Here is a 25,423-nt window from a genome sequence, read left to right on the forward strand (position 1 = left end):
TCAGGATTTCATTTCTCCTTGTGGTAGGGCAATACTCCACTGTATGTATGTACTGCATGTTGTTTTTCCATTCATCACCTAAATGATGACCATTTAAGTTGTTTCTACCTTTTGGCTGTTGTTAAAAGTAATGTAATGAATATACTGGTTTCCAAGTATCCACTTATATTCTGTTTTCAGTTACTCAGGGTGTACACCGAGGAGTGTAATTTTGGTAATTCTGCAGTTAACTTCATGAGGAACAGCCCAATTGTTTTCCACAGCAACTGTATTATTGTACAATCCCACCAGCAGTGGATGAGGGTACCTACTATTTCTTTTACAAAACACATTGTTCCTACTCTGCTTTCTAACTAATGGCCCATAGTCAAAAGCAGTACAACACTGACCCATTTAATCTCATACAACATATAAACTCATCCCCAGTTACTGCTTATGATCTATATCCCCTGGCACAGAGACTCTGTGGCCCAACCTCTCTCTTCCTCCATTACACACATCCCCAGTCTTTACTCTTTACTCAGGATCTTCCCCTTGAGCAGTTTTCCCTGCCTTTAAATCCAAGCTGGTAGCACAAATCTACCTCCAACACAACACTGTTCTAACTACACAACCCTTGCTGTTTTTCTTCTCTTCCAACACTAGCAGGATACCAAAAGTGATGGCTGTAAATGATCATTTGCTTTCACTCAAACTGCATTTATTTTTCTACAAGTGAATATGAGTGTCTTTATATGTTTGTTAGATTTGGTACTTAGATTTGCTCTTCATAAATCATGTATTTATTTTATTTGTCCATATTGTCCTAAGATCATTTTATCCACATTAAAAAAAGAAAGAAACAATTCTGTTGGATTCTAATTAAAATTGCATAACAATAATAAATTAATTTTGTCCATGTTAGCATTTTTTCTTTAAAACTTAAAAAGTTTTTACAAATTATTAAAACATGCTCCTCATACATACTACAAACATTTCCCAATATTTGAAGACTACTGTTTTTTTTTTTTTTTAATTACTCTTAAGACACTTTCGTTTCCATTGAAACTTTAATTCATTCAGTTTATTTGGGCTGCTAACCTAAGGTCAAGGAGATCTGGTAGCGTAATGGTTACGAATCGGGCTGCGAACCTTAAGGTCAGCGGTTCGAAACTACCAGCCGCTCCGCGGGAGAAAGATGAGGCTTTCTACTCCCGTAAAGATTTACACCCTCGGAAACCCTGTACAGGGTCGCTATGGGTCGGAACCGACTCGATGGCACTTAACAACAACAACAACCTTAAGGTCAGCAGTTCAAAACTACCAATGGTTCCATGGGAGAAAGATGAGGCTTTCTGACCCTGTAAAGATTTACAGCCTCTGAAACCCTATGCAAGGTTGTTATGGGTTGGTACCGACTCGAAGGCACTAAACAACAACAACAACATTCAAATACTTAATTTTATTTCAACTTCTGAAAGTCTACTTGGATTCTCATTGAAAATTCATGGAAATTTTGAAAACTAATTTCAGAAAAATTAACATTTTTATAATAGTAAGACTTCCCTGCAAAGAGCACAGTATGTCTTTCCATGTGCTCATTATCTCATTTAATGCTCAGCAGTAAGATTTCAAAGTTTTCATCATTTGCATCTTTCCATTTAAAAATGTAATTCAATTAACTTTTGCAACTTAAGGAATGGATAGTTTCCAAGTTGAAAACACTATTGGTATTTAAGTATCTGGACTCCTGGTGTGACACTGTAGGACTGGACTGAGAACCACAAGGTAAGTGATTCAAACCCAGCAGCTGCTCCTTGGAAATGCTATACAACATCCTTATGAATTGGAACCAATCGAAGTCACTTGACAACAACATACAAGATTTATTGTTTGATCTCATTTTTATTGAATTTGCAAATGTTTTCTTTTTCCGTTGAAAGAGTTCTTTAATTTTATATAGTAAAATATTCTTAAGTATCTTTTATCATTTCCCGGTCTGTGGTATTCTTTAAAACATTAAAAGCAATAGTCTGCTGTATAATTTAATATCAGATATACTATCTGGAATTTTCTTTTAAGATTTTTAAATTATTTTATTGCTTATATTGAAGTCTTTAATCCATCTGGAATTCATTTTTAATATGGGTTAAAATTTGGGTCCAATTTTATTTTTACCCTGATGGATGATTAGTTATGTCAGCACCATTTATTAAATAATCCAACCTTTCCCCAATGATTTCAACCAACACTTTTATCATATATTAAATTCTTATGTATATTAGAACCTATCACAGGATTCTCTATTCTAGCCTTCTGATCATTTTATCTCTCACTATACCAATTCCATGTTGGTTTAATTTCAGTGGTTTTATATTATGTTATGGTAACTTGTAACTTAAGTTCCCCTCCACTGGTCTTCATTTTCATACTTCTGAAGGCTATTCTCAGGCATTTTCTATCCATACAAACTCTAAGATCATTTTATCCATATTAAAAAAGAAGAAAGAAAGAAGCAACCCTGTTTGATTCTAATTTAAATTGCATGACATTAAAAAATTAATTTGGGGATAATTGAGATGTTTATGCTACGGAAAATCTTAAGCAAAAACATAATAAATCTTTAAAGTTTTTCAGATCTTGTTTTATGTGCTTTGCAATATTTTAAAGTTTTTCTCATTCACATCCCTTCAATTTTCTTTTATGATTAAAGTATTTAAAACTTAGGAAACTTTATATTTTTATGACTAGGTTTAAAATTACATGTGTGTGCATTAGTGTACATATATGTGAGTGGAAAATGAAGAGAAACATAATGATTTGGTATGAACTACTGCTGAATTCTAGAAGTCCTGGAAGATGTAACAATGAGGCTAACCTCACTGAAAAGTTTAAGGTTTAGGAAACTTTGTTTTATGCATAAAATGAGACTGTTTCTCCACTTACTAAAATTTCTAATCCTTGCAATCCTGTCTGCAATGGTTGTTAAAAATGCAAAGCTACTATATCTAAAATTGAAGGTATCATTTATAATGAAATGTTTTCCTAGACTTCTAGGATCAAAATCTCTGGCTGAAGTAATTGTGGAGTATCCACTGAAATCTTACTTGACTAGAAAGTTTTGATGCTTCCATAGCATGTTCAAAGTCTGGTCTTCCGATTACAGCAGACTCTTTATTCATTTCTCCAAGTGCTTTCTTGTATTCTGCCTACAATAAAGAAAGAAAAGAATGCTGAATATTTCTACTTTCCAAAGAAAAACTGCACTGACATTAGCTATAGTAAATCGTAACAGATTCTCAGTACCACCACTCCCCCAAAAGATTCCTTACATCACAACAAATGCTACACAAATACTGACTACTAAAGGTAGAAATTATAGTGTGGTTATTTGAAATAATGGAACCTTTTGTAATAAAAGAATTACTAATTTTGAGTCAGTGTACCTAGTCATTACCATTCCTATATTTATACATAAACACTGGGGGGAAGGGGATGCGGGAAGTGTCTGGGTAACTGAGACCTAGCATTCTGTATATAAATAGCTTTCATGAATGTATTTATTCTCAGGAACTGAACTGACCATGTTTGGTAAATCTGCAGTTCAATTTAGTAAAATAATTATTTATTTTAAAGTGAGTTTGGCTTATGTGGTTCAACTGGTTCAAGTTAGATCTTCATTTTAAATAGGGCTTTTGTTATGTTTAAGGATCCTTGGCAGCACTGTAGGATAAGCACTGGGCTGCTCATCACAAGGTTGGCAGTTCAAACCCACCAGCTGCTGGAGGAAATTAGGCTCAGGAATTCTACCCAGGATCACTATGAGTTTGAATTGACTCAATGGCAGTGGGTTAGGGTTGGCTATGTTTATTTAAGCTGTCGTTAGACACCATCCAGTCAATTCTGACTAAAGGTGAACTCAATGAAGAACTACCCCATAGGGTTTTGTAGGTTGTAATCTGTATATGGAGGGTCAGTGAAAAAGAGGAAGACTCCTATCGAGATGGATTGGCAGCAGCAAGGGGCTCATGCATAGCAACAACTGTGAGATTACTGTAGGACTGTGCAGTGTTTCATTCTGTTGTACATAAGGTCAGTAGGAGTGGGTGCTGACTCGATGGCATCTAGCAACAGCAATCTTTATGTGAACAGATCACTAGGTCTTTCTCCTGCATAGCCACTGGGTGGGTCCAAATCACCCACCTTTCAGATAACAACAAAACAATTAATTGCTGTCCCACCATAGTTCCTTTATGCTTAACCTAGTTATTAACTAACAAGGGTGCCTTCGAAGAAATAAGAGTGAGCCATTATATGAAGGGAGTGTATTAGGTAAGTATTAGGGAAAGTAAATTTGTACGAGTAACAGCAGCAACATGGAAACGAAGTTCTGTGGCACAGGGAGAGGTGAGAGATAATACGAGGACAAATGAAAGACATCATCTTATATCTCAAGTACACTTATTTCTTTAAAAGTATAACACTAACCATGGTCTAATTGAGTTTGGGCAGTTTTGACAAGAATACTTTACATAGCCAAATAGATCATTCAGAGAAATAAAAAAAGAAGTCATTAACTTAGATTGATTAGCCATATTAATTAAATAACACCCAATTACCAAACCCATGGTTTACCTCCTGCAAAAGAAATATTTTCTATTCAAAAACAGGAAAGAGAAATTACATTGCTTATGATCTTGGATATCTGCGTTGCCATCTTGATATCTGGTCTGTCAAGTTCCGCGTTATATGTGTGTGTGTCCTGCACATCTTTTCGATAAGAAATCTGACCAAAGACACAGTTTTGATTTAAAACAAGAAAAAAGACAGATGAGTATTTGAAAATAGCTACTAACCACAGCATTCATAAAATGCTTTATCCTTGCCTTAATCAAACATTATAGAGCACAATGGCCTTATATAATTTTTTTAAGTTTATTGGCCAATTTGTACATTATATTTTATTAAGTTTATTAAGTTTATATACACAGCATTATTTGGATAGATCAGTTAACTCTCTGTATTGCACCTAAGATTGGCCAACATTATTACATTTTAACTGAATTTATGCAACATAAGACCAAGACCTCAGCGTAAACAATCTTAAAGGTAACACGTTACCTTTAAATGCACATCTTTTACTTATTTATTTATTTTAAATGTTTTATTGTGAATTACATGGGAGAACATTAGTTTTACATTCATCATATTGTATATCATTTCATTGCCATGGTTACAATCCCCTCCAAGCATCATCAACCAACCAAAGGGTATACCCTGCAAGTCTGCCCCCCGGTCATCAGCACACCGCCCCTCTCCCTCTCTGTGTCTAAAGTCCCAAGCTGCTCCATAAATGCACATCTTTTTATAAGTGTGTATACCACATACAGAATATCTTCATCAAGGACTTTCACTTTGTCATCATGCATTCTCCATCCCCACTAAATGTACAAGCAGATCCAGCACACATATGGAAAACTGCTTCCTGAAAAAGTGAGTGAAACCCTGTAACACTCCATCTCTCATCCTCTCAAGCACATCCTCCGTTTTTCAACTGGACTCTGAAAATATCCACATATTTGACATCCTGCCATGGGTACTGATAGTTTCATCTCCTAATAGATACAATTGGAAGGACTTGAGTCTCCAAAAATAAAATAAATTACATTAAGAAACATTCTTCTTTTGAACGCGTGTTGGCATCATTAAGTCAAAGTGTGGTAAACAGAGACTTAAAGAGAAAATATATATAATACTTGCCAAATTACTTTAGATCACAGAGGCCATTTAGATTAACTTGAGTGGCAAATGGAAGTAGAGACCAGAAGCAAATTAGTAAAACAGTGGGCAACGTTCAGTGGGCAACATCTCACCAGTCTATCCACTTCTTTCCTATTATTAAGATTACTCATGGACTTACACAGTATCTAGCTATTTTCTAGACGCATTTTATTTGGCAGTACCACCAGGGGCTTGGCCAATTTGTACATTATATTTTATTAACATTATAATTCAAAGTGTGTAGAAATTGTCATTTTAAAAACCTGACTTTACAGCAGGATGAATGTAATCAATGTCCCTGAATTATTTTAATTTAAAAAAAAATCAATTGCCATCAAGTCAGTTGCAACTTACAGCAACCTTAGGGGTAGACTAGAACTGCACTAAAAGGGGTTGAAAGCTGTAAATCATTACAGAAGCAGATTCTCACATCTTTCTCCTATAAAGTCACTGGTGGGTTCAAACTGCTGACCTCTTAGTTAACCAATGTGCTACCAAGTCTCCTTCAAAGAATTTTTCATGTAAAAAGTGTTGAACTGGCAAATGTTTTGTTTTATATATAAATACTTATAACACACATATAAAATTCAGGGCCTTTTTTTCCTTCCCCAAAGCCTGGAAGGATAGAACACAGAAATATATGATTAGACATCTGACAAAATTAATCTTCTGTGCAAAACAAGTATTTCTAACATTGATGAAAACTTTCTACAAAAGTATCTTTTGGAGGTTGTTGTTATTAGGTGCCATCAAGTCAGCTCTGACTCATCATGACCCAAAACAAGGGAATCAAACACTGCCCGGTCCTTGCCATCTTCATAATCGTTAAACTTGAGCCCATTGCTGATGCCACTGGGCCAATCCATCTCATTGAAAGTCTTCCTCATTTTTGCTAATCCTCTAGTTTACTAAGCAAGATGTCCTCCTACAGGTCCCAGAGGATAACATGTCTGAAGTATGAGAGACGAAGTCTCAACAACTTGGCTTCTAAGGAACATTCCAGCTGTACTTTTTTCAACCCAGATTTGTTTATTTTTCTGCCATTGCATGGTCCTTTTAATAGTCTTCTCCAACATCATAACTCAAATGTATCAATTCATCTATGGTATTTCTTTTTCATAATCCAACTTCCACATGTATATTGAGGTTATTGAACATACCATGGCTTGGGTCAGGCACATCTTAGTCCTCAAACTGGCATCTTTGTGCTTGAACAATTTTAAAGCGATCTTGTGCAGATTTGCCTAAGGCAATATGTTGTTTGATTTATTGACTGTTGCAACCGTGAGTGTTAATAATGGATCCAAGCAAAATTAAGTTTTTGAAAATTTCAATTTTTTTCTCAATTTATCATACTATTTATTGGTCCAGAAGCAAGGATTTTTGTTTTCTTTACAATGAGGTGTAATCCATACTGAAGGCTGTGGTCTTTGATCTTCAACAGTAAATATTTTAAGTCTTCTTCATTTTTAGTAAGCAAGGTTGTATCATCTGCATATCGCAGGTTGTTAATGAGTCTTCCTTCAATCCTGATGCCATGTTCTTCTTCATATAATCCAGTTTCTCAGATTATTTGCTCAGCATACACACTGAGTTAGTATGGTGAATTTGCTGTTGTTGTTAGGGGCCGTTGAGTCAGTACTGACCCATAGTGACCTAAGGCACAGCAGAACGAAACACTGCCTGATCCTGGGCCAACTTCACTAGTATTGCCACACTTGAGTCCATCAATGCTGCCACTTGGTCAATCCATCTCGTTGGTGGTCTTCTTCTTTTTCTCTGACCCACCACTTTACCAAACATGATATCCTTCTCCAGCGACTGGTCCCTCCTGACAATATGCTCCAAGTATGAGTTTGGTCACCTTGGCCTATAAGGAGCACTCTGGATGCACTTCTTCCAAAATGGATATATTGGTTCTTTTGCCAGCCCATGGCACTTTCAATATTCTCATCCAACTCCATAACTCAAACTCATCAATTCTTCTACGGTATTCCTTATTCACTGTCCAGCTTTCGCATGCATATGAGGTTACTGAAAATACCATGGCTTGGGTCAGCCGTACCTTAGTCCTCAAGCTGACATCTTTGTTCTTCAACACTTTAAAAAGGTCTTGTGCAGAAGATTTGCTTAATGCAATATGTCATTTGATCTCTTGACTGTTGCTTCCGTGAGTGTTGATAGTTGATCCAAGAAGAATGAAGTCCTTGACAACTTCAATCTTTTCTCCGTTGATAAGAATGTTGTTTATTGGTCCAGTGGTGAGGATTTGTGTTTTATTTACACTGAGATGCAATCCAGTGAAATAGTACAGCCTTTTTGCATACCTTTTAATTTTAAACCATTCAGTATCCTTTTGTTCTGTTTGAATGATTGTCTCTTGGTCTATGTACAGGTTCTTCATGAGAACAACTGAGTGTTCTAGAATACCCAATTTTCACAATGTTATCCATTGTTCATTTGGGACTACTTATTAGAAATTTAGATTTCTGAGATACCTGAGCTTCTGTAACAAAATTTCTATGAATGAGCTTAAAAATCCACATCCTAATGAAATTCCCAATTGACTGTTTTAAACCACTGTTCTAGGTAATACTCATATATCTTCTTGTTTTCCTTTCAACCTTGCAGTTCTTACTTCTTTCAGAACTAATATTAGATGCAGCAAACGGCATTATACTTTTATAAGCTCACTATGCATTATATTATTTTACTTCAATGAAACATTTGCATATACTTCTAGCTACTTTCTTAAAGGAGCTCTGGTAGGGTAATGGTTACGAATCAGGCTGCGAACCTCATGGTCAGCAGTTCGAAACTACCAACTGTTCTGTGGGAGAAAGATGAAGCTTTCTGCTCCTGTAAAGATTGACAGCCTCGGAAACCCTGTTCAGGGTCGCTATTATGAGTCGGAACCGACTCCACGGCACATCACAACAACAACTAGCTACTTTCTTACTAGCTTGCATTTGCCTCACCACCAAGCCCTTTTAAAAACTACATCTATAATCAAGTATCTGTCCAGATGACTGTAGCTTAAATACAATTAGTATAATTTCAGCAAGAGCATCTGTGGGGTTTTTTTGGTTTTTGTTTTGGTATTTATATTTTTATAAGCTTTATCTTAAAGAAGTAGATAGGTATGGTGCACACAACTAGGAAAAGACTCTTAAAAATTAGTTGAAAGCTAAATATTGCTAGATGAATTTTTAATCTTAAAATAGGCCAATTTCATTGGTTTCAAAAAGCGAGACCCTCATCCACAAATGATGGCCAATCAACCTCAGCCTACACTGAGTTAAACACAGACTGTGTAAACAAAAACTGACTCTCAGGTGAAAACAAACCAGAATTATTACCCACCTACAGACTGTTCCTAAGTTACCACATTCAGATGAAAACCATAGGAGGGAAATGTCTTTTTGTTTAGAAAGAATGAGGGGGAAAATGGAAACCCTTACTTTTTGAAACGAACCGCAACCTTTCAGAAATCTACGCTTTACATGGGTTACCTAATTATATGCTGTTCAGCCTAATGACTGTGTGAAGAGAGGTGAACAACACAAAGGCGGCAGGAGCAGGACATTGAATAGGGCCCTATCATCCATGTAAATTGCAAATTAGAGGCCGGCATATGTGACTCAAAACAAATATTAAGATTGACATGAGGTGTAAATTCAAACAGAGCCACACAAGAGAAAAGGATGGAAGCCTGGTTACTAGTCAGATATTGTGGATATTCTACTTGGGGATATTCACGGGAAAGGGGGCTTATGTTGGGAGACTTAAGAAGTCCCTGATTTACACAATCTGCAAGGGTGTCTGAACATACATGGCATAGCAACATGGCTTAGGTTTGAAGCTCATCTGACATTTCTTAATAAGTATTATGTATTTATTTGATCCTGATGCCTGTCAAAACCAAAGCACAGTGAAAACATGACGCAGTAGGGAAGGTCAAAGAACCGAACAAAAGAAAACAAGGGGAAAAAAAAATCCTATTTCCTGAATAAATTCAAGTTTTAATGCCGACTCTATTAGAACAGTGGGTTGATTTCTATTCTTCAAACACTCTTCTTGTGACAATATGATGTCCAATATAATATTGCTTTGAATAAGGTGAGAGACAGAAAAGATTCTCCCAAATCATCAACATAGGACGGGTACAACCATTTAGGTCAATGATGGATTGTTACCTGATAGGAAACATTTTACTATCTGCTGTGTTCTCAAAGCATTTAGCAAAACACCCTGAAGAAGTAGTAGTAAGAAGTCGTAGTAACAGCCTCCATTTTAGACCATTTGTTAGACTCGAGGTTAAGGGAGAACCCAGGTTCATTACACACTAAATGAAAGGACAGTTTGAACCCACCAACCAGCCTTGCCACGGGAGAAAGATGTAGCAGTCTGCTTCTGTAAAGATTGGTTGTTGTTAAGTGCCACTGAGTCGATTCCAACTCACAGTGACCCTGAATGAGGTGTAACCCACATACAGCAGCTATTGGTGAGCTTGAACCACTGACCTTGTGGTTGAACCTGACCTTGCAGTCCAGTGCATTAACACACAGAGCCACACCAGGACTCCTCTGTAAATGTTACAGCCTCAAAACCCCTACAGGGCAGTTATAAGATTGCTATGAGTCAGAATTCACTTGAAAACAATGGGTTTGGTAGTTTGTTTGGTTGTTTAGCATGCTAAGGAGAGAAGTCTGGGTAACACAAAGGATTAAGCACTCAACTACTAGTAAAAAGGTGGGTTCAGTTTGAATGCATGGAAAAGATGTCACTGCCTTGAAAACCTGATGGAGCCATTTTTCTTTATACAAATCAGATTTCCATGAGTCCAAATCGACTTTTCTCTCTCTCTCTTTATTCAAAACAATATTATATTGGACATCATATTGACAGCAACTAAAAACACCAGTGCTAAGGAGTTAGTGTTCACTGCCTCACTCATGCCTTACTCTTAAAAACAAGGGGTTTTCAAAAAGTTTGTGGAAAAAATCCGCTATCTTTAAATCCCATTTATTCACAGACTTTCTGAAGTCCCCTCCCCTGTACAACTTTGAAGTTTTTAAAAACAACTACTGTTGTTGTTAAGTGCCATCAAGTTGGTTCCAACTCACAGAGACCCTATGTAAGGTTTCTAATGAGTGGTGGTGAACTTGAACCACTGACCTTGTGGTTCAAATTGCCCTTGCAGTCCAGTACATTATCCCACAGCATCACACCAACATTCCAAAGAGGGATTTGCTGTTGTTGTTGTTAAGTGCCGTAGAGTTGGTTCCAACCCATGGTGACCCTATGTAAGGTACCTAGAAGCAGCTGGTGAACTTGAACTGATGACCTTATAGTTCAAACTGACATAGTAGTCCAGCACATTAACCTGCAGTGCCACACACAGGACTCCAAATAAGGACTGCTGTTGTTGTTAAATGTTGTCAAGTCAGTTCCAACCCATAGCAACCCTAAGTAGGGTTTCTGAAGAACAGCTGGTGAGCTTGAACCGCTGACCTTGCAGTTCAAACGGCTTTGCGGTCTGACACATTAACCCACAGCACATGACCTTGGTTATAAGAAACAATGCTGGAGATTCCATGATAGAATTTTGCATGATGAGCAATTTATTCACTGCAAATAAAAATTTTTTCAACAACATAAAAGGTGGATTTAACCAGAAAGAATACACAGGAATCAAACTGTGGAAAGTGACAATGGAAAGCCAAAACTAGGGCAGGAGCCTTTTTTGAAAACAGACTCTCAGTTACTCCTATGCAGTTCAGGCTGAAACTGAAGAAAACGAAAACAAGTCCACAAGAGCCAAAATATGGCCCTGAATGTATCCCACCTAAGTCTAAAGGCTATCTCAAGAACAGATTTGATGCATTAGACACTAATGACTGAAAACCAGAAGAGTTATACAATGCTAGCAAGAACATCATCCATGAAGAAAGCAAAAGGTTACCAAAAGAAAAACAGACAAGAAAGCAAAGACCAAAATGGATATCAGAAGAAACTCTGAAGCTTGTTCTTGAGCATACAGAAGTTAAATCAACTGGAAGAAAGAAAGTAAAAGAAATGAACAGAAATTTTCAAAGGGTAGCTGAAGAATACAAAGTAAAGTATTATAACGAAATGTGCAAAGCCCTGGAGTTAGAAAACCAAAAGAGAAGAACATGCTCAGTATTTCTTAAGTTAAAAGAGTTGAAGAAAAAAATTCAAGTCTTGACTTGCAAAGTCCTGCTTTGGTTATATAGGATAAGCACTGAACTGTTAATCACAAGGTCAGTGGTTCAAACCCACCAACCACTCTCCAGAAACCTTATACAGGGTTGCTATGAATAAGAATTGAATCAACAACACTTAGCAACAACAACAGGCAAAATATTTAATGATGCAGGAAGCATCACAAGAAGATGGAAGGAATATGCAGTCATTGTACCAAAAGAATTAGTTGTTGCTCAGCCATTTCAAGAGGTAGCATATGATCAAGAACCAACGATACTGATGTATCAAGTCCAAAGGCACTGACGAAAACAGGACTCCAAGTACTGACAATACAAACAATGCTTCAACAAATTGATGCTGCCCTGGAGGCGCTCACTCATCTATGCCAAGAAATTTGGAAGACAGCTAATTGGCCGAGTAGAAACACCTATACTTTGAAATGTATCCATTTCAAAGAAAGGCGACCTAACAAAATGTGGAAATCATTGGACAGTATCATTAATATCACATACAAGTAAAATTTCACTGAAGATAATTCTTAAATGGTTGCTGCCAGAAATTCAAGCCAGATTCAGAAGAGGACGTAGACTAAGGAACAAAGTAGAGGATACCAGAAAGAAATCTACTTGTGCTTTACTGACTAAGCAAAGGCATTAAATTGTGTGGATCATAACAAATTATGAATAATGTTGTGAATAATGGGAATTCCAGAACCCTGAATTGTGTGCATAAGGAACCTCTACATCAACCATGTGCAGTTCAAACAGAACAAGGGGATACTGAATGGTTTAAAATCAGAAAAAGTGTACACCAAAGTTGTATCCTTTCACCATATTTATTCAGTCTGTATGCTGAGCAAATAATCTGAGAAGCTGGAATCTATGAAGAAGAACATGCTATCAGGATTGAAGGGAGACTCATTAATATGTAGCTGAAAAATACTTGCTTGCTGGAAGTGAAGATGAAGATCAAAGACAACAGCCTTCAGCATGGATTGCAGCTCAGTGTGCAAAGAAAACAAGAATCCTCACAACTGGTCCAATAAATAATATGCTGATAAATGTCGAAAAGACAACTTGTCAAAGACTCCAACACTCATGGAAGCAACAATCAAGAAATCAAACAACATATTGCATTAGGGAAATCTGCTGCAAAGATTACTCTTTAAAGTGTTTAAGAGTATAAATGTCAGTTTGAGGACTAAGGTTCACCTGACTCCAGCCATGGTCTTTTTTGACAGTCTCATATCCATGTGAAAGTTGGACAACTAAAAAGGAAGACCATAAAAGACCTGATGCATTTAAGTTATGATGTTGACGAAGAACACTGACAGAACCATGGACTGCCAGAAGAACAAACAAATCTGTGTTCGAACAAGTATAGCCAGAATGCTCCTTAGAATTGAAGATCAGGAGACTTCCTCTCTTGTTCTTTGGACATGTTCTCAGGAGAGATCAGTCTTTGGAGAAGGACATCATGCTTTGTAAAGTAGAGGGTCTACAATAAAGAGGAAGACCCTTAACAAAATGGATTGTCACAATGGCAGCAAACAACGAATGAACTAAAACATAACAATTGTGAGGATGGCACAGGTCCAGGTCTCTTTGAGTTTAATTCATTTACATTCAGTATTTCGTTCTGTTACTCCTAGGGTCAATATGAGTGGGAAGCAACTTGAAAGCATGTAACAACAGCAAATCTTATCTGCAAATAGTGATTCTGGTTTCTTCCTCAGAAACATTTAGATATATTACTATCTTGATATCTTCCTGTCTTTCTTCACCACATTGATTTATTTGCCCTTTTCCATGTATTCTAGGGAGAAAGATAAGTCTGTCTGCTATCATAAAGATTTACAGTCTCAGAAACTGTATGGAGCAGTTCCACTCTGTCCTGTAGGGTTCCTATGAGTTGGAATCAACTCACTGGAAGTGGATTTGGTTTGGTTTGGTTTTCCATGTATCTATTTCCCTGAATCATTGCTTGGTAGTTGTTAAGTGTTCATTTCTTTTTTGCCTTCCTAGCATATTTTTTATTTGCAAGCCGGCTGTCCCTTTAGATACTTTTTATTTATTTTTTTAATACTGTGGAAGTTAGTATTTGTGAAGCGCTATCATGGTGACTATCTAGGTGACCAGGTAGGATTAGCAAAATACAGCCTTCCTTCCCTGAGACAAAAGTAGCCATGTGACTCAGGCTGTCCAATCAGATACCTCATTCCTTCAGAAAGCATGGTAAATAAAAGGTGAGACACAGAACCCGAGGGCAGAATTATTTAAAGAATCTGATGCTTAGCAATGGCTTCTCTACAGGAGTACAAGAGAGCACGGACCACACATGGTGGTATTTATTGTCAGAGGAAGTGACACCAGAATGACTGTCTAAATTTTTTTGCAGTGTTTCACCAGAAAAATGTTTTAATAAAAATAACCCTATTCTAACATTAAGTCCTGGTATGGCACTATGGGTTAATGTGCTAGACTGCAAAATCGATTTGAACCTCAAGGTCGGCAGTTCAAGCTCACCAGTCACTCCTCTGAAACCCTATAGAGGGTTGCTATGGGTCAGAACCAACTCGACAGAACTTAGCAACAACATTCTAACAAAAACATTTTTCATATACCCAGTTTATATAGATGAATTTGCCTACGAGGCTAAAATTCTGTGCTAATTTACCTTTTAAATCTTATAATGTACCTCAGTCAGAACTGTCATTATTACCCAATTACAACAGCACTTCAAATCATGTGGTTTTATCTACATGTGCTACAAACAAGCACATGTTGTTGTTTTCATTGCTACTAATGTTTTTATGGAGTCCTGATATGGCACTGCAGGCTAATGCGCTGGACTACAAAGTCGGTTTGATTGCAAGGTTGGAGGTTCAAGCTTACCAGCCGCTCCTTGGAAACCCTATACAGAGTCGCTATGAGTTGGAACCGACTCAACAACACTTAACAACAGCAACAAAAGTGTTTTCATAGTTGTTGATTTTGTCATATTTTCTGATGTTTTAGCTACTTTTTAAAATATGGAAATTAGTATTTGCGAAGCTTTATCAATAACTTTTTGAGAATGACGTACTAATTAAAGGAAAAGGAGAAAATTTCACAAGACTTCTGGCTTAGTCATTAATAATACTCCAACTAATATTGTAATTCCATGTAGAAACTTTTTGTAAAATAATTTTGTTAGTACTCATATAATCTAAGAAATACTACATATAAGCAATTTACAACTGTATTTATCACAAATTATTCTATGATTAAAATTGATACTGAACATCACTAAGGGTTCTGCATGGTCTGGTACAGGAGGGGATCTGTGGGGATGGGTATACCATTAATTACTTCACTGGCTGACACCAACACTACTGAGGCTTACAGAGAAAGAGCTGCTTTCCTTTTCTGCAGTGAATCAGCAGGTGTGAGGCTGCTTTAAGGCTGGAAACACCAGTTGTCTTTTTGAATCCAAATGGTCTGAGTCTTTCTGAGGATGGTGTTGTTTAGAGTAAGTCAAGCCAAAGAATAGAGAGAGAGGCAGCGTTCTGGTGACATTTCGAATCCTCTGAATCCAGTTTTACCTAAAGGTTGATTTAATTTTCCAGTTACATAAACCAATAAATTCTTATTTTTAAAAAACTTTTTATCATGAACTGAGTGAAGGTTTACAGAATAGATCAGTCCCACTTTCAACAAATAATACACTGCATGTCATTACAATGATTGAAATCTCTTTCATGTACCATCACTGTACTATTCACTGTAACTCTTCGTGGCTTCCACTACCTTCAACTTTCCTGTCCACTACCTTCATCTTTCCTGTCCACTACCTTCATCTTTTCTGTCTACTACCTTCATCTTTCCTGTACCAACCTCTCTCTTGTTGTATCTTCCCCATCACCCAAGTTAGCATGTGTCTACCCTCTTTTTTTGTTTTTGTTCTTAAATGCTGTCGAGTTGGTCTACCCTTTACCCAGTGAATAATTTTTCCTTCCCTCTAACCCCTAGTAACCATCATAGAATGTTTATTTTACCAACAAAATCTTTTCTTAACTTTTACAACAGTGGTCTTATACAATATTTGTATTTTTCATTCAGCATAATATCCTCAAGGCTCATCCATGTTTTTAGATGTCTCTCAGATTATTATTCTTAAAAGTTGTATAATATTACATTGTGTGTATGCACCAAAATTATTACCCATTCTGCTAGTCTCTTGTCTCTTTGAGTTTAATTCATTTACATTCAGTGTATTTACCAATAGGTATGAACTGATCGCTGCAATTTTGCTATGTGTATTTTTTTTGTGTGTATTTTTACTAGTTTTTTTGTTCTAAATTCTGCTCTGAGTTCATTTTGGTTGTGGGTTTTCTTCATTGCTGTTGTTTTAATGTTTACTTAATCTTTCTGATATTCCTCTTTTTTTGATTTGATGTGTAGGTATATTAATTTTCTTTGAGGTTAATCTGTATTTTTAAATTTTTGTTTTCCTCATTTAAAACAGTCTGTTTTATCTGGAAATCTATTTGGCTTCCTCGTCTTTTGAAAATTCTGTGTCTACACTATTCCCTTTGTTTTTTAGTTGATTTCATTGGAATCTTGGTATGGTGCTGTGGGTTAATGCGCCAGACTGTAAAGCCATTTGAACTGCAAGGCTGGCAATTCAAGCTCATCAGCCACTCCTTGGAAGCCCTATACGGGGTCACTATGGTTCTAAACTGACTCGATGGCACTTAACAACAACAACATAAAGTTGATATCGCTGGTTCCCTATTTTCAGTTCATATAGGTTTGTTTTACTTTGGACACTTCTATACCGAGATTGAGTTCTGGGTGGTATTGTCATATAGGTTAATCTCAGGTTGTTGTCTGCTGTTGTTGGTTCTTAGTCCAAAGAACACTCTTAAGTATTTTTTGTAAAGTTAGTCTGGTTATTACAAATTCCTTTAATTTCTATTTATCTGAAAATGTCCTAATTCTATCACCATATTTGAGAGATAGTTTGCTGAGTATATGACGTTTGGTAGGCAATTTTTTTTCTTTCTGAGTTTTGTATATGTCATCCTATTATCTTCTTGACTGAATGGTTTCTGCTGAGAAAACAGAGGTTAGTCTTATTGGTTCTCCTTTTTAGGTAACCTTGCATTTTGCCAAAGCTGCTCTCAGGATTCCTTCCTTTTCTTTGGCTGAATAAAGCTTTATTATTACATGTCTTGGTGATTTTCTTTTGGAGTCTATCCTGTATGGTGTTCTTTCAGCTTCTTGAATGCTTACCTTTTCATCTTTCATGATGTTAGGGAAGTTTTCTTCTAACAGCTCTCTGACAGTGTTCTCTGTACTTTTTATTGTCTTTTGCTGGAATTCTGAAGACCCGTAAATTCTTCTTCTTCTGGTGTCCCACATAAATCTTATTTTTTCTTCAAATGTTTTCATTCATTTTTCAGTTTGTTCTTCTAGTTTACTAGTATTGAAAGATTTAGCATCAAGATTACTAATTCAGGCTTCCATTGACTCAAATCTTTTTTTTTTTTTTTTTTTCCCCCTCTCAACGTATTGTCCACTTCTGAGATCTTATTGTTAATCTTTTGGATTTCTATCTGAAGGCTTAGCATTATTTCAAAATTTGCATTTATGTTGTCTTGTTTGTTCTTGTAATGTTTTCCTAAGTTCTTCTAATTTTTTTTCTATGCTCTCAATGTTTTCCTCAATTCTTCTGTCAATCCATTGAAGGTACATAAATATCATTCTTTTGAATTCTTCCTCAGGTAGTTCCATTATCTTTTCTTCCTCAGAAACCTTTTCAGGCTCTGTATCCTGGTTATTTGTTTGAGCCATTCTTCTCATGGTTACTTACGTGGACTAAAATTTTCTTTGTCTCTAAAGCATTGGTGCCATTGAATTTAATTGATGATCATGTTGGTGAATTCTTAGGCTCCCACCAACTGTCTCTTGCTGGGTGTGATTACAAGGTGCAATGTTGTCCATTTGTGATTCATGCACCTCAGTTTAGGGTGGATTTGGCTGATGTGTATCATTGATCAGGTGGTATGGTGGTGATCTTTAGTGCTGTGGAGTCAGTTCAGACTCATATCGACCCTGCATAGGGTGTTCAAGGCTGTAAATCCTTATGGGAACAGAAAGCCTCATGCTTCTCCCATGGAACAGGTGGTCATTTAGAACTTCTGATCTAGGGATTAGCAGCCCGACTCATAACCACTATGCTACGAAAATTACTGATCAGGTGGTCTAGGAGCTCATACTGGCTCTTGTCCAATGGGTGGAGCTGAAGAGGATACATTCATGACTGAGCTGTATGATCATGGTTGTTGTCTCCCATCAGTTGGGGCAGGAAGAGAAAACATACACAGGAAAACAAAACAGAACAGACTAACAAACAAAAAACAGCAAAGCCAAAAAAAATAAAGACAGTCACACCTCATCTGGTCAGCAGTCCCTTTACCACCAGTCTCCTTCTTTTGCCAACCCTGCTCAGCTTCCCCTCTCAATACTTTTCTAGCCTTTCCTCTGAAGCTCAGGGTTCCAGAATTGTCCTCTGTGTCAGTTTCATTTGGTCTCCCATAGTTCTGTCGTAGAGTCTGTATAGTATGTCTACCTAGTCTACCACTTTGCCAGATGTCCCCTAAATCCCTATTTTTTATATGAGCTACTTAGAGATGTAAAGGAGCTCTGGTAGCGTAGTGGTTACAAATTGGGCTGCTAACCTCAAGGTCAACAGTTCAAAACTACCAGCTGTTGCACGGGAGAAAGATGAGGCGTTCTGCTCCCATAAAGATTTACAGCCTTGGAAACCTTGTATAGGGTCCCTAAGAGTTGGACCCGACTCCTTAGCACACTACCACTACTTAGAGTTGTATTTCTGTCACTACATCTAGCATTGACTGAACTTCATATGCTTCATTTCATATGCTTTTCTACAGTGTCAAATTTGTTCTTTATTGCTTCCTGATACAAACCTTTGTCTTTATATTTCTTCCTTCTCTCATCATGTTCACCTTGTTCCTTAGTTTATATTTTCATCTTATTTTATTGTCCTTGACAGATGAGTTATTAGGGAAAAACCCAAGCCTCCAACCAGAGTGACCTTAAAGTAACATTCAAGAATTTAGAGAGGCAAATGTTGAGAGTTTGGAGGAAGCTGTAGATAACCAGACACCTATGGAGCTGTGGGTTAATGGGCTAGACTGCAAAGCCATTTGAACTGCAAGGCTGGCAGTTAAAGCTCACCAGCTGCTCCTCAGAAACCCTAAACAGCGTCACTATGGGTCGGAAAACAACTCGATGGCACTTAACAACAACAACATAGAAGTTCAGGGGATTCCTGGTGTGGTGCCCTAGGATCAGCACTGGACTGTGAAACACAAGGTTGGCAGTTCAAACCTACCAGCTGCTCCTCAGAAACCAAATACAGGGTCGCTATGAGCTGGAACCAACTTAACAACACTTAACAACATGGAAGCTCAGGGCAGGAGAAGCAAACAGAGCTCAAAGGAACAAATTCAACTACCCCAGAACTATTCTCTTTGCTATTATGCTGAGGGGTTAAATATGCTCCTCACTTAGTAGAAACTACACAGGACAAATATATTTTTAGGTTTGTAGAACAGAAGTGAGTAATGAAACCTGTTAATCATTATACTCATGAAACACTTGTTTAGTCTCTGTCAAGAAATCCTTTGTCATCATCATAAACTCTTACATGAGATAAGCCATTTAGATATTTTCAGATAGACATCTGGACAAGAAATTCTATTTCAAAGAGATTCATTTCTGTCCAGTCATGCATCACACATACACACACAAACCCCAAATTATTAAATTGTATGGATCATGTTACTATAAGAGAATGCAAATATTTTGAATATAAATAAACCCAGGATCTAGCATTCATCAGAAAACAAACAAACAAACAAAATGGTTTTCAATCTTCTAAGAAATAGATTAAAACATGGAATTGTATCTAGAACAATTCATCATTATTATTCTTGTCATATGTTTATAAAGATTTTATAGTTGATTATAAAAAGGTTTCTTATGCATGATTTAAATGATATATTGCATTCAGTAAATGTGCTGTGTAGACCTCTTTAAAGTGCTCAAGGGCAAAGATGCCAGTATGAGGATGAGAGTGCACCGTGGTATTTTCAATAGCCTCACAGGCAGGTGAAAGCTGGACAGTGAATAAGGAACACTGTGGAAGAATTGATGCACTTGAGTTACAGTGTTGGAGGAAAATATTAAAATTACCATGGACTGCCAAAAGAACAAACCAATCTTTGTTGGTAGAAGTACAGCCAGAATGCTTCTTGGAAGCCAGGATGGGCAGATTTCATCTCTCATACTTCAGAGATATTGTCAAGAGTGACCAATCCCTGGAGAAGGACATTGTGTTTAGTGAAGTCAAGGGTCAGAGAAAAAAAGTAAGAACCCCAACTAGATGGATTGGCACAGTGGCAGCAGCGTTGAGCTCAAAAGTAGCAATGATTGTGAGGTTGGGGCAGGACCAGGCAGTGTTTTGTTCTCTTGTGCATAGGATTGCTGTGAATTGGTACTGACTCAATGGCACTTAACAACAACAATAAGCTTTGCAGAAGGAAGACTAGGCATTACTAACTGTTCCGCTAGGGAGAAGAAAATAATAATACTCCGATACCTATTTTTAATACTAAATTCTAAGGCATTGTATTTCAAGTCACACTGGGAAGTCACACAGAGCTGTAAATATTTTTCCGGTATCATCTTACTGATTTAAGTTTTTTCACTTTTGGTACAATACAAATTTTGTCTACCAATAAGTTTTTATTAATTTTGAGAACGTGCGTTTGTTACTCTTGAAAAGAATACGACATCTCTTGTGCCCCTGCTGAATATTTGTCATTGAATCAACTGCCAGTGTGGTGTCTTGGAAAAGTTTACCTGTCCAATTTCATAGCAAGTCTGTGTAGACCACATTACTCAACAAAATTTAAAACCAGAGGTTAAAATTTTCTTTGACTTACTTCAGAATTATTGGACTTCACGTCTCTGGTAAGATTGATGAGAACACATAATGGAAGTGGGGGTTTTCATGCAAAGCCTTCTTTAGGGGAAAGTAACACAATAGAGTATCTCCAATGTTTCTAATTACATCAGAAAAATTTGGCAGGGCTATGTCCCTTAAGATTCAAAAGGATTTAGATTGGCTGTTTTTAATTAATTTTTAATCATAGTATCAACAAAATAGGTAGTTGTATGGGTTCACAAACCTTTTAAATATGCCCTTCTGACCCAAATACTTCTTAATATAAATTTCATATTCATTTTATAAGTCTAACTTTTAAAAAATTGTTTTAAATTAATTATGATCTTATCCTAAACTCTCAAATCACCCTTTAAAAATTGGAGGAGGCCCAAACAGGCCTCATGCTTTATGGAATGGCGCTTCACAGAGCCTTTATGATGATCTCGTTTACACACTATCTTATTTATTACTTACAAAGCTCTATGAGGGAGATATCACTGTCCTGATTTTACAGATGGGAAAACTGAGATTCAGAGACATTGAGTAACTTTTCCAAGAATATCTAATCAAGAAATGACAAGGCAAGCATTCCAACCCTGGCCTGACTCCAAATCCTGGTAAAGGTTCCAGGAGGATTTTCTGAGAATTTGTTTTCCTATCTTGAGGTCATTAAGCTGGTGTTGAGTGATGGCAGAAACCATGAGCTCCAGAATATATTCAGAGGTGACAAATCAGCTGGAAAGGCAGAGAGAATCTTTTCCCTCATTCTCTTTTGTTTAGTTCCATCTCTAAATATATGAAGAGAAAAGTCCTGAAGAAAAATCATTCCCTTTGTCCCACTGACGACAGTTTTAATAAAAAGTGTGATCAGAAAGGAGGCAGATGTTAATACCTAAAATGAGACTTAGGGATTCTTCCTTTGGACTGAAATGATCTTAGTTTCTGGGTTCTCTAACATATACTAGAAAATTGACTTGATTTGGGTGGAAACATGAAAGGTAAGCAAAGATGTTGACTTTCATTGCGCCTAGATAAATCAGATTCACATGTGACAACACAGTTTATTTTAAATTAAATTCAGTCATTTATAGTCCTTGTGTAAAGCAACATTCCACATTATGAAAGGGTAATTCTATTAGTAAACTCTCTGCATATGAGTTTCATTGGACAATGTTTATGGGAGACAGAATTTGTCTTTCATGTAGATTCTATAGACTTTCTCATGGAACCAAGAGAAGTACTTCACTTTCCTCGCAGCTTTGAAGACTTTTATTAAATTTCCTATTGTAAGGACAACAAATGTATTATTCTAAGTGGCTTGACTCTAGAGGAATACCAACTACTTCACAGGTAGAATACAAATATCATTCTGACTTTAAATCTGAGTAAATAGTCTTAAACACTTTCTAAATCCTATTATGTGTACAAACTTAGCATTGTAAAGGTTGAAGCAGAGTGTAAGCAAACACATCCTTCTCCCATAAGTACACAGTATTGAATGCAGGAGAAAAGGGCTTTATACTCCTATTCCCTCAATCCCTCAATCAAAGACCTTTTAAAAGAAAAGGCAGCGTTAAAATAATAGCCCCAGTTCTAATGATAAGGAAGTTCCATATTTGCATTTCATTGAATTATAGAGTTAGAAAGGGCCTCCTAGGATCCACATAACACCAGCCCCTACCCCAGACTACCATCACCACTTTCTAACCCACAGCCTTTTGTGCAAATTCAAAATCTCTTCAGCATCAAGACAGTGGGAGCTCAGAGTGTCTCAGTTATTCTTGTACTGCACTGAATCTATTTATCTGAATTCTAATGATAACCTACTTTGCTCCTCATTTGAAACATTTAATCTAGAATCGTGACTCATCGTCAGTGGCCTTTAAGAGGGTGGTAGCATGATGCAACAGAAAGGGCAGACTTGTGAGTGGGATTCCTTAGCCTCACTTTCCTCAGCTATAAAATGGGAATCAGCACAGGGTTTTTGTGAGAATGGGAAATGATAGAAGTCTTGGCACAGCTTGTGGTGCATAGCAATGCTCAGTGGTGATTATGATGATTATAGTTATTCTATAAGCCAGGAGTTCTTATAAAGCATCCATTTATGACGACCTTGCTAAGTGCCTACAGACATAGAGATTATGGCTCATTAATCTGAAATCATCCTAGAAAAGCGCCTTAGCATTGCCATTTGAGTTGGAACTAAAACTTCCCTCAGCTTTTCCTTAAACATTGACCTACTGCAATCTAATGTCACATAGTTGTTGGCAACCTGCAAAGAAACATTGGTGCAGGCCTCAGCACAGCTTGGCTCTGGGGGAGCAGAACCAGCAAAGTCCCATTCAGTAAGAGAATGAGTGACAGGGACAGCTTTGGTGTCAGATGATCAGGATGTTTCAAGATTCTATTCAAAGAAAAGATCGCTTCACTCAACTCAGACTTTATCTGAATGCATCATAATCCATGAAGAATCTGAAAAACTGTTCTCACATTCTTTTGGAGAGCACAGAATTCATGATGAGGAGTTAGTGCAATTCTAGACTGAAAACCCTGTAAATTCAGCAGCAAGTCAAGAAAGTTCTAGGTAATAAGCTTCCTTTTGGATTACAAAAATAAACTTTTCTTTTAGGTCACCAGGATAGTGGCAATGCATGAAAAGGGTTGATGTAGCTGCTAACTTAAAATCAAAGAAGAATAGAATTTTCTATTGCTGTCATATTCCGCATGAGTATAGTTTTATCAATTTACTCACCCCAGAATTCCAAAAGAAACAGTAATGGAATACAACCTAGCTGGAATTTGTCTTCTTACCTGGGCCACTGATTCAAATCTGTGTTTTGTGGGGTTTGGGGCTTCTTCCCCTTCCTCCTCCAGTTCAAGTGCAATTCTAGACTAGAAACCCATGTGAATTATATCATCAAGTCAAGCAAGCTCTTGGAAATGCTAGTAACTTTATAGGTTCAAAAGATTCATATTTGTCTTGTTCAAAGCAGAATTTTCAAAGTGCAAATGTGCCTGACATTTAAAAGGCATTCAGCAATGTTTTAAGTTTTTTTTTTTTTTGAGAGAGAGAGGCACTCATAGGTGCCTGTCCCTGAACACTGAGAAATAAAAACAAAAGAAATTTTTAAATTTCTTTTTGGATAGAGGTTGCCACAGTATTTAACTTTGAACAAAATACTCATAATTCCTGATGTGGAATAACTAATAATTTTCTATAAAAATATAGTGAATGAACATCCTTACATTACTCTGGTGTTTATTGACCTCCATGGCATGTTTGACTTCAGGTGGCTCCTTCATGTGGGCATAATCTGATAATCCCTTGGCAGCATCATGTTTCTGCTTATAGGCAACCTTAAAATACAAAACCAAAAATACTGTTAGTTTTATTTACATATGTAATAAATTCTTACCTGTTTTTCTGGAACAGAATCCTGATCAAAAGGGGGGAAATGAGAAATTAAATTTCAAATCTCAATAGAATCCAGATTTTCTGGAGTCAATGAGGTGGGATGAACCCCAAAAACTATTGCTTTGAGATAGTCCTAAACTCTGAACCAAAACTATGTCCTAAAGTCTTCCTTGAGCCAATAAATAGCTAATCTTAATTGCTATAGTAAGTCTGCTTTGAGCATCATGTTCTTTTAAAGAATTAGTTACGTGAGATTGAATTGATAATGATAACATGCAGCGCTGAACAGGAAGCTTAGAGGGAAGTGAGTCTAAGATGAAGATGGTAGAATCATTTGGAAAAGGATAGTGAAAATGATCACAAACCTTGCAATCAATATCACTGAATTGTGCATGTAGAAATAGTTGAAATGGTGCATGTTTGGCAGTGTATACTTTCACTAAAATTCAAAACATTAAAAAACATTGTTAAGAACAAACAAGATGGTGGATTGTGTGGAAGTGCAGTTAAGGAACTCCGCCAGCAACAACACAGAATACCCGACCAAAGAGGCTCAGGGGATGATCCCAGAACTCTGAACCACATATAAAGGAATGTTTAGAAGGTTGGAAGGCTTACAGCTGGGGGAAATTGTGGCAGAATAAAGAAATCCATTGCTTTCTAATTTGAGACACTCAGCTGTTTGAGGAGCCGCCATCTTGGGTGAGACCAAGCAGGGAAAGGATCAGAGCGGCCACAGACACCTGGCAGAACAGCAGAGATAAAAGTGTGGACATTCTTCTCTTTTGGTAGCTGTTCATTGGTCCCTTGCTGTCTGTGCATCTCCATTCGGGTGACTATAGGGGTGCCTGAGCTAGTGGGCATCCCAGTCTACTCTGAGGGTTCTACTATGCATGCGCACAGATCTCCTTGAAATTTAAAGAGACAGCTTCCAATTAAAACCAAATGGCCACAGCCGACCCTGAACTGTTTACAACTAGAAAAAAGGCCTTAATGGGG

General features: G+C 37.1%; 1 protein-coding gene across 2 annotated transcripts in view; it reads right to left on the minus strand.

The window, feature by feature from the left end:
* The window catches only part of NEBL (nebulette), a 598,576-nt gene that overhangs the window by 148,908 nt on the left and 424,245 nt on the right, over nt 1-25,423 (minus strand). The window contains exons 5-7 of one of the 2 annotated variants that reach the window (XM_006869893.1): nt 24,256-24,366; nt 4,664-4,765; nt 3,087-3,188 (exon numbers count right to left, since the gene is read on the minus strand). The exons of the other annotated variant lie outside the window; for it this stretch is intronic. Coding sequence (XP_006869955.1) covers nt 3,087-3,188; nt 4,664-4,765; nt 24,256-24,366 — 315 coding nt within the window. The remainder of the gene's footprint in view (nt 1-3,086; nt 3,189-4,663; nt 4,766-24,255; nt 24,367-25,423) is intronic. 2 annotated transcript variants of the gene reach the window in all.

Source organism: Chrysochloris asiatica, unplaced genomic scaffold, assembly GCF_000296735.1.
Source record: "Chrysochloris asiatica unplaced genomic scaffold, ChrAsi1.0 scaffold00137, whole genome shotgun sequence".
NCBI lineage: Eukaryota > Metazoa > Chordata > Mammalia > Afrosoricida > Chrysochloridae > Chrysochloris > Chrysochloris asiatica.